This window comes from Grammomys surdaster, unplaced genomic scaffold (assembly GCF_004785775.1).
Source record: "Grammomys surdaster isolate TR1022 unplaced genomic scaffold, NIH_TR_1.0 239, whole genome shotgun sequence".
Taxonomy (NCBI): Eukaryota; Metazoa; Chordata; class Mammalia; order Rodentia; family Muridae; genus Grammomys; species Grammomys surdaster.
In genome coordinates, this window is record NW_021604684.1 from 9,935,146 (window position 1) to 9,945,340 (window position 10,195).

A 10,195-nucleotide genomic window follows, 5' to 3' on the forward strand; every position below is an offset into this window, starting at 1 on the left:
GTGTGTGTGTGTGTGTGTGTGTGTGTGTGTGTGTGTGTGTGTGTGTGTGATGGAACCCAGGCCTTTCCTGTACTGGGCAAACACTTTAGGTGCTACACTCTCGGGATTTTGCTTTTTGAGACAGGTCCCACTGTGTAGTCCAGGTTGGCTCAGATTTGCTGGCCTGCAACAATCCATCCTCCAACCCCTGCTTCCCAAGTGTTGGGATGATGGGCGTGCTCCACCACTCCTGGTTCTTGTTTTTAAACAGAATATGTGAACTAGCCAGATACGGTGGAACACATCTATAATCCCAGCACCCAGAGGCTGTAGCAAGAAAGTCTTTGACTTGAAGGCAATGTGAACTATATCGAGAAGTTCAGTTCAGTCCAAGCTGTGTAACAAAATCCTCTCTGAACAAACAAAAGTACAACTAAAATAAGTACGTAAATTATTGTCACCGTGTAGTACTAACAATATTGCTATTTACATTTTTATTGTTCCCAGTGACCAAGAAGAATGAGGGTTTGGCCATTTCATTTGCTTTGCTTTCCTTTGCTGTGTGACCTGAGGCAAGCACCTTCCCTCTCTGGACCTATTTTTCCCCCTGCGCCAGATGAAGCAACCCAGTTAATTGTTTGTGATTTCTTGATCCAGTGTGGAATCTGTTAACTTCCTACTGATTCATTGAGCCTGTGTATCCTTCTAGTCCACATATGCCTCATTTGACTGGGATTACGACCTGAGACAAACCACGAGGCATTTCATCTAAACGTGGTGTTTTCTCCTATGAATTGACCATTGATGGATAAGAAATCATCAGATTTTCTCTGGCATCCTCTAAGATTAAGAACTGGCCTTTTGTTGGGGACATACGTCAGTGGTGGAAAGGTTACTCAGCATGCCCTGGGTCACTGCATAACCTGAGCACAGTTGTGCACACCTGTAACCTCAGGTAGAGACAAGAGGATCAGAAGCTCAAGGACATTTTCAATTACAGAACAAGTCTGAGGCCGGCCTGGGCTATGTGTGTCCTTAAATCATGAGGCTGAGCATGGTATAACACACATGGAATGCCAACACTGGAAGACAGAGGTGAGAAGACTGGCCAGCCTGGACTACTTGTACCTCAAAAAACAAAAGAGAGAAGGAAATGAGAGACCTCTGAGAACGTTGGCCTGGGATGTTTCAACATGTGAGGTCTTGGGAGCTCAGCTGGGTATCATACCCGAGCCATTTGACTAAATCAGTCTGTGCCCCAGGAACAATAAACCACCAGTCCTCACACATCTGGCTTCCCATTTATGGTTACACCCCTGATACATGAGCACCCAGCTTCTATTTGGACAACTTTCCTGATGGGGTGGGTACCCACCACCTCCCAAGGCACCCGTTAAGAAAGATCACAGAGAAATAGTTCATTTTCCTGACAATGTGAACTGAGAACTCTTCTCATAGTAGGTGATTTGAGGCTAAGTTCCCTCCCTCTTCGGGGGAGGGAGGAGGCTTCAATTTCTTCATCTCTGCACTAGGTAAGAAGTGCTTCCCTGCACCCCTGACCAGGCTAAAGCGTACAAAGCCTCAAACATATTCGTGGATGCTGTGTAAACTCTGTTTTGTTTTGAGACAGGAGTTTATACAGCTCAAGCTAGCTTCAGACATACTATGCAACCAAAGATAACTTTGAACTCCTGACCCTCCATCTGCCAGATGCTGTGACTGCAGGCGTGCACTATAGTGCTTTAGTGTGTGCAGTTACTCAGTATCAAACCCAGGGCTCCATGCATGCTAGGCAAGCACCCTGCCACCGAGCCACATCTCCATCCCTAAATGACAATGCGGCGTAATTACAGGAAATCTTCCTACTCTCTCTGAACCACTTTGCTCACCACATGGGTGAGTCCTATAGTGACCTTGTAGAAGAGAGACTCTGAGAAATGGCTCCTGATCCACAGGATTGTCAGATAAAGCCTCCTGCCAGAGTAAGAGCTGAGACTAGTTGCCTCTGTCTCTAGTGCCAAGTCAGTCTTGAGCTCAGGGGAAGTGGAGTCTATGGTCCTGTCAGGTCTCCAAGACAGAGGTGACCCTACAAAAGATATTGTTTCTCAGGCAATTATTGTTGGCTAGTCTCTGGTGCTCACCTATCTATCCATTCGGCCTTGAGGCCTGTCGAATCTCTGTGCTGCATGGGAGAGAACAAGGCTGAGTCTACTCATCCTAGGCTCTGCCTCATGGGCTTCCTACAGGGCCTCTGGTTGGCACATCTCCCTGACATCCTCTACCACAGTGGAAACAAACAAAGACCGTTACGCACCAAGATCTTCTGGATTTCATCATTATCACATTTCACGTGATATTTTACGATATCCTGGAAGATATCCTTCCTGTTCTCGAGTTTGTTCATAGACTCGTAGGTGTCAGGGTTTAAGACAGACCAGCCCAGAAACTGAGTCAAAGACTGTAGAGAGAGAAAGAGTTAGAGGCGATAGCAGCCTGGATCTTGATGCTGACTGAGGGCAAGACTGTCGAGACCTCAGTTTTCTCAGCTATAAAGTGGGATTGCAAAGCTGTGTGGGGCAGGCGGGCTGTGATAAAATAATGGGTGTAAATGCATTTTAAGTGAAGATTTATAAGTGATAATGTCACAAATGGAGGTGTGTGGCGCGGGGAGAATGTACGGAGGAGCTCGGTGCCTTCTCATTAGTTCTCAGGTGAGCCTGAAACTGCTCCCCATAGTGAAGTGTGGAAGTGAGGGGCTGTGAGGAAGGAGCGTGGAGAAAGTGGCTCTCAAGGCTCCTCAGGATTATGGCCTCCCAGCCCCACCCCCACTCCTGTGGTGAGGCAGCTGCACACTATGTCCTACCACGGAGCTCTCAAGGGCAACCCTGAAGCTGGTGGACGATGCACCCCATCAGCCATGGGCCACCCAGCATCCCACACCTCCATGAGGGTCTCATCCATGTCGTCGAAGGGCTTCCCATCTTTGCGGTTGTAAAACGTGGCCACGCCAACGATCTCTTCCTTCTTGTTGACGATTGGCATGGAGAGTACATTTTTAATCATCCATCCAGACTCATCCAGAGGCTCTTTCTGTAAGACAATGGCAGGGCTGCAGGCTCCACCACTTCCATGTGGTGTAGATTGCAGGGATAGAATTGAAGCTATGCCTGGACTCTAATGGCCTGGGTCAGCTCTAAGAAGACAGAACTTGGATCTTATGTGGGTTTAGCTGCGTACAAACACTGTGAACTCCCTAGGCCAAGAGCTATGGTTCCCATCCCCAAGATGTCAGGGCTGGCATGTGCCAGGCAGGGTGTTAGATGCCAGGATCAGAAACATCTCAGATAGGGAGTAGTCTAAACAATGATCCTGGGGTCAGAAGTAAAGGATACACGTGTTTTGAAATTGAAAGTGTCCTTGGAATTTATCCAATTATCACTGTCTCTCCCTTCCATTATTATGTAACTTTGTCCAAATTTCCACTGTTTCTTGCTTCCCGATAAAATAGGCAGATCCTAGTATATTCTGATGTTCTTTCTGGAGAAAGAAAGAAGAAAGTCCCATGGCTAAGAGACCAAATAAAAAATGTCTTACCTGGAATTCAAAAAAGTCCTCTGCAGCCGCATTCATTATGTTGCAGATCTGCAAGTCAAGAGAGGAACAATGCAACTGGTCAGGGCTGAGCAAGAGCCTGCAAGCCCTGCTCACTTTTCAGAACCCAAGTCCTTGCCCAAGGCAGTGTGCTGTCCTCATCAGGTGGACAGATTCAAAATGGCTCAGGGTTATTAAATGAGGCTACCAGTATGGAAAGTTCACCTGGTAGATTTTATTTCTGTTTGTTACATCCTAGACATTTCTGGATTTGGAAAAGCTAAAAGTATAACTGTCATTATTAATAACTGCATAGTACCCCATTCTGTGGCTCTTATGCTAAGTATTTGGATATCCAGGTACATGTGTAAGGTTGTGTGCATGTGTGTGAGTGTGTGCCCATGCATGCACACCTGTGTGTGCATGTATGCAAATGCATATATATGTGAGTGTGTGTGTGTCTGCCCATGCATGCTGTCCTAAAATTTGGAGCCAATTTGCTTCTGCCTCCTAAGGGCTGATGTTGCAAGAAGCTCCTTTAAACATCTCTGGCTCAGTTGCATTAGAGTTCTGCTTATTTGGTAGGAAGGAATTCATTCCTTGGGCTATAAAGTAGATTAAGAAACAAAAAAAAAATGTTTCAACTCTGCTTCTATATTGCTAGATTTCTCTCTTGAAGAAGATCAATATGATCCCCCTCTGGAACACTGGCAATGGAGCCACTATTTGTGTGTACACTGCACAAAGACATCTGGTTGAGTGCTGAAATCCAACTGTGAACGATTTCCTCTTTCAGTTTTCAGAAAGTTCCCACATGGGCTGGTAACAGCCATGCTTGCATAGAGATAGGCTGCAGAGATAGCTGCCTGTTCTCAGAGTGGGAACTGGGCATGTCCTTTCTAAGCACTGTCCATCAGATGCCCCTGCTCCTTCCTCATTGTTGCTCCCAGTCCAGGGGCATGCTCCAATCTCTCCCACAATCTTGCTCATCTTCTTCGGGGGACATAGTCACCATAGCAACCATCCAGGCAAACATTCTCCTCCTTTATCTCTACCTGCTCGCTGACCACCATTCCTCAGTTGCCTTTTTGTTGGGTTTGCCTCCACTTCACTACCAGATATGTTTTTATTGGGTCTGCCAAGGGCCTCATGCTGTGGTGGGACTCTTACTTCTTCCTCACAAGATCCCTGTGCTGTGTGTACTTGTGGTCTCCCACATTGCTTCCTTGGTTACCATGGCCCTGTCTCTCCTGGGTCTCCAAACAGTTTTGACCTCTCCTGTTTGTCCTTCACAGAATCCTCTTGCTTCATCAGCTCTGGAAACCTTGGCATCTCCCAGTATTGCACCAGATGTTCTCTCCCTTGGAGCTTTAATCTGCACCTGTGGTTTCTGATGCTGCCTGACTCTGGGGCCCCCCATCTCTCTCTCTCTCTGCACTCCACGGTATGAGAACTGTCTCTTCATCCCCCTGCTGGATATGCCCCTCAGAAATGTCTCTACTTCTTGTTGAGTATAGGTGAAGCATCACTAGGTATCCCAGCTCAACATCTGTGATGTCCAACCCATTCAGAAGCTTGAGATCAGCTCTGACCTGTCTCTCCTCTGCCCTCTGGCTTAATCACCAAGTCCTGCCGGCTTTGCCTTCTCAGTATTAGATCTGACTCTGTATCTCTTTCTTTGCATCTCATTTCTGCTGAAGTTGTATTAAATGAACACATTTATCTAGATCCTGAATCATCGTCAGTACCTAGTGACTGTGTCTGTCAGCCTTCATTGAGCTTGGGGTTTGTTTGTTTGTTTGTTTGTTTGAGAGTCTCATTTAGCTCATGCTGGACTCCAACTCACCATGTGGCCAAGGATGACCTTGAATTTCTGATCCTCTTGCCCCTACTTCTTGGATTCTAGGGTTTCAGAAGTGGACCACCACACCCTGACTAATAAAGTCTAGAGCTTCACAAGTATTGGCAAGCACTCCATCACCTGAGTAGCATCCATCCCCTGTCCAATTCTTTGAGACTCTTTATTACCTCTTACTTGAACTGTGCCCTTCTCGGTCTTCCTCCAGTGACCTGTGGATTAAAGTCCCAGCCTTCCACACAGCATCCAAGGCCCACTAGATCTGGATCCTTCCTCCCTTTTGAGCTACCTTGAAATCTGTCCTCTTGTCTCTGACCTAATACTGTAGCAACACTAAGTACAAACAGCATGTTACTCCCGACCTCTGCACCCAGCTCTGCATGTCATAGAGTCTGCAAATAGAGGGTCCCCAAATCCCATGGGTAAAATGAGACTCTTGCTCACCAATGAGACCCTGCAGGAAAGTAGTAGAAACTTTTAAGAGGTGATTGGGCCTAGCAGGTACTCTTACAATTATTGGAGCATGCCATTGAGGGTATATTGGAAGCCACACCTTATTTCCCTGTCTCCTTTTGGCTTCCTGGCCACTGATTTACCATGATGTTTTGCCATAGGCCAAAGCATCACATAGGGGTGACGTGTAACTAGCAGACATGACCCTGCTCTGGAACACAGGAGACAGCACGTATCCCCTATAACACTGAGTGGGTGGGACATTGTTTTGGTCTAAATATGTGGGAAAAAACTCCCATACAGGCTTTTGAGTTGACAGCTTGGTCCTCAGCTGGGTGGGGCTATTTTGGGGCCTAGCTAGAGGAGGTAGGTCACTGGGAGTGTGACTTTGAAAGTTATACGAGGTCCCCAGCCAGGTGCTTTGGCATAGCAACAAAAAGCCTGAGTAACAGGCATGGCAGGAGATAGCACACTGGTGCTCTGCAATCTACATGGGTAGGAGGGGGAGTCTGGCAATAGCAATTAAGTCTGGTGTAAGAGTTTGTTCTTAGTATCTGGGGAGCCTGGGAGATCAGCTAGTCAAGACATTGTCCCTGACATATTTGCACAAGTTTCTATTGTCAGGCACTATATGCCTTTCCATGTAAGAACTATTTCTCTGTAGTTGCTATTTCTAGACATGTCAGTCAATGGTCTACTCTCTTCTGTGGGTCAGATGTTGAAGAAACTAGAAAAACAGAGCCTCTGGCTTGAAAGATTCACACTAACCCCATTTTCCTCATTCTCTTGATTAAAACTCTTCTGTCCCCCAGATTCAACCTCTTCCCAAGATGCATCACACTTACCAGACCATTTTGAGCCACGTAAGTGGGGAGACCGCTCACTAGAGCCCAGTGGTCAGCAGGTGGGTTCCTGCAAAAGCCAAAGACGAATAACTAGTGACCTTCAAGTGAGGGACTGTGCCTCCTCCCTCTCTGCTGGCCCAGCCTCTGCTCCCATTCACTGCAGCTGCCTCAGCCCCAAGGGCTGGCCAGCCACGCACTGTACATTCCGAGATGGAAAAGAGGGTCATGAATAGAACATTTTCATGACTGTCCATGAGGATGGACACTCCAGACAGACACTGAGTACTACCAACTGCAAAGCAGATGCCCTGCCTCCCCTCATGAAGTGCAGAGGTGGTAATTTCCCGCCATGCACTGAGCACAAAGCTAATGCTGTAATGTTTATTTTAGGGGAAGCAACACTACAGATCCTGGGCTTACAGTTATGTGCTGTGTAACAGTGCTTCAGTCAACAGTGGGCACGTATACGTCAGTGGTCCTATAGATCTGTCACTCAGTACTGTGTATTGGTACAAAACCACTTGGCAATGTGCTTCTCACGTGTCCCCTTCCTTGAGGAAGAGACACATGATTTTATTACTTTTTGCTTCATTATTGTAAGAAAAAAATATATGCATACAGAAAAGTACACGGCAATCATCATTAGTGAGGCATGGTGCTGACACACACCTTCAAGCCTAGCACTCAGGAGGCAGATGCAGATGTAGCTCTGTGAGTTCAAGGCCAGCCTGGTTTCCAAAGCCAGTTCCAGGATAGCCAAAGCTCTGTTACTCAGAGAAACCTTGTCTCAAAAAAACCAAACCAAACAGTAAAACAAAAACAACCATCATCAGCCATTATCAAGTGGACATTGGGCTAGAAAGTCAGCTCAAAGGGTAAGAGTGCTTGTTGCATGGTCATGAGAACCTGAGCTGGAAAGTCAGCTCAAAGGGTAAGAGTGCTTGTTGCGTGGTCATGAGAACCTGAGCTCAGATCCCCAGAACCCATGCAAAAGGCTGAGTGTGGCTGGCTGCACACATCTATTACCATAGCACTGAAGGGTAGGGGATAGGGACAGGAGGGTGATTGGGACTTGCTAGCCTCCAGCCTGGCTCCATGTTCAAACAGAGAGTGATAGAAAAGGTCACTTGATGTCCTCTGGCACATGCACATGCACTCACATGTACACACACACACACAAACACACACAGACACACACACCAGAAAGCGAACATTTCAGAAATCCCCCATCAGTTAAGAACAGAGGTGTCAGCACTTTGGATGCTCCAACCCCTGTCAATCACGGCCTTCTCCCAAACCCGGGAGAACCATCTCTCTAGTGTAATAATGTTGCTTTTCTTCAGCTTTCTACCACCTGGCAATGCTCCCCTGTCCTTGCCAACCTGATCAGCCTGTTTTTCAACTTCCTTTAGAAGGAATTACTCAATGCTCATTATTGTGTTTGGCTTCTCTTTCATGTGTGCAATTTTCTCCTTGCCACAGTAACACAATTCATCCATTCACTTGTTGCTGGTCACCTTCTTCCTCCTTTCCGGGTTGGAGATCCTGTGAGACAGCATTGCAAAGTCAGCTCTGTAGACTGTAGTGTCCGTCTTGGAAATATTGAGTGGAAAGATGTCTATCTTTCCAATTTCTAAAGTAGTACCGATGTCTACTCCAGCTGTGGTATTGCTTCTACTTCCTTTGTTCCATGCCCCTGCCAATACTCAGCAAGTTCAGACTCCTGAATTATACAGCCCTTCTGTGGGGTCTGAGAAGACTATCCCCGTGGTCTTCCTTATCTCAGTGTGTTTGTTGTATGGTTGCCGTTATAGACATCTTACTCACGTCTTTCTCTTACTTTCCTGTAGTGCTCCTTTTTCATTGGTTTAGATTTCTCTGTAGACTTGATGTGATGCAGTTACCTATGTCATAAATATCTCATTTTACATTTCGACTTTTGTTTACACTTTATAGTAAGCAAGTATCCTAGGTACACTCAGCGATCTTTACCACTGACCTGTGTGGTCAGTAGAATATAGGAGAAGCTGAATATGCTTTTTATTTATTTGGAGCAGGGGCTGGGATTCGAGACAGGGTTTCTTTGTGTTGCCTTGGCTGTCCTAAAACTAGCTCTGTAGATCAGGTTGGTTTTAAACTCACAGAGATCCACCTGCCTCTGCCTCCCAAGTACTGGGATTAAATGTGTATGGCACAACCGCCAGGCTGAATATGTTTGTTTGTTTTTTAAGACTTAACTTTTGAAATATTTGTGTGTGTGTGTGTGTGTGTGTGTGTGTGTGTGTGTGTGTGATGCTTTAAAGTCATGGCATTATGAGTTGTGCCATGTGGGTGCTAGAAACTGAATCCAGGACCTCTGGAAGGGCGGCCACTGCTGTTAACCACTGAGCCCTCTCATCAGCCCCAGCAACAGTATTTACACCAGCAGGGAGGCACCGGAGTAGAGAGCTCTGCAACAGGGGAGTGTGAGATAACTTCTCACCCACAACCAGTAAAAGACAGACTCGAGAACTGTTTCACCGAGTGACAAAAGGAGTATTTAGGATTTGACCTGGGGACCAAGACTGAGTCAGCCTTCCTGGTTATCGCTACTATTTGGGGATTAGGGTAGCACTGGCCTTTCGGGCAGCAGCGGATACAGGTGTGGCCCTCTCACGGAGCCTAATTGCAGTTTAAGGAGCCTGCAATCAAACTGAGAAAGTGAGCTTGTCTCCGGGTGGAGTTCTAGGTGTGGCTCTAGGAACAGGGAGGGATTCTGGGAGATAAGAAGACCCCGAAGAAGACACCTGGAACTCTTTGCTGACCAAAGCAGCTCAGGTCTATGCCAAAAGAGGTTGTGACTTCTCTGCCCCTAAAACAATCCTCTACAGGCACCCTCAGCAACCTTTCTTGCCCGGCTCAGGACTCGATGTTCCTTGGGGTGAGTTTCTTTCCCAGTTTCTTGCTCCACAGAGTGATTGAAAAGCCTCAATTTGAGACTATTGTCTCTTTTCTTATTGGGGACCGGGCAGGCATTGTCTCTGAACACTGGCTATGGGTCTGGGACCCCACCTGATACATAACCCAGCTGTGGTGTCTTTGATCAAGCTTTTCCTCTTTGGGGACCTGGTTCCTCCACCTTGCAAGTCTCAGGCTCCAGCTCCGACGCTCTCTCTGTCTCCAACCGAAAGCATGGCGGTTTGGGGATCGACCAGAGTTCAGTTCAGGAGCCACGGAATGAAGGAGTTGGAAATAAGACTGTGTTGGAAGTAAACCTGACGTTTTCACGTCTGGGGATGAAACTTACGGGATTACTTTGATGTCTTCTTTGCCGTGCAGGATGTAGTCAATGACCTTGTAAAAGTTAATTTCCTGGCAAAAGAGGAAAATTATACACAGTGAGGGCAGAGCTTCAACAGAAGTGCACCATGAAGCTAGTCTGACTCGTTCTTCTCCTTTCCTTTTCTTTGAAACAAGAAAAAGAACACAG

At 46.7% G+C, this 10,195-nt stretch overlaps 1 protein-coding gene across 1 annotated transcript in view; it reads right to left on the reverse strand.

Annotated features, from left to right (window-relative positions):
• Pde6a (phosphodiesterase 6A) overlaps window positions 1-10,195 on the reverse strand; it is a 64,190-nt gene that overhangs the window by 29,516 nt on the left and 24,479 nt on the right. The window contains exons 6-10 of the mRNA XM_028774225.1: window positions 10,013-10,077; window positions 6,727-6,793; window positions 3,574-3,621; window positions 2,920-3,069; window positions 2,294-2,437 (exon numbers count right to left, since the gene is read on the reverse strand). Of these exons, the coding sequence (XP_028630058.1) occupies window positions 2,294-2,437; window positions 2,920-3,069; window positions 3,574-3,621; window positions 6,727-6,793; window positions 10,013-10,077 (474 nt within the window). The remainder of the gene's footprint in view (window positions 1-2,293; window positions 2,438-2,919; window positions 3,070-3,573; window positions 3,622-6,726; window positions 6,794-10,012; window positions 10,078-10,195) is intronic.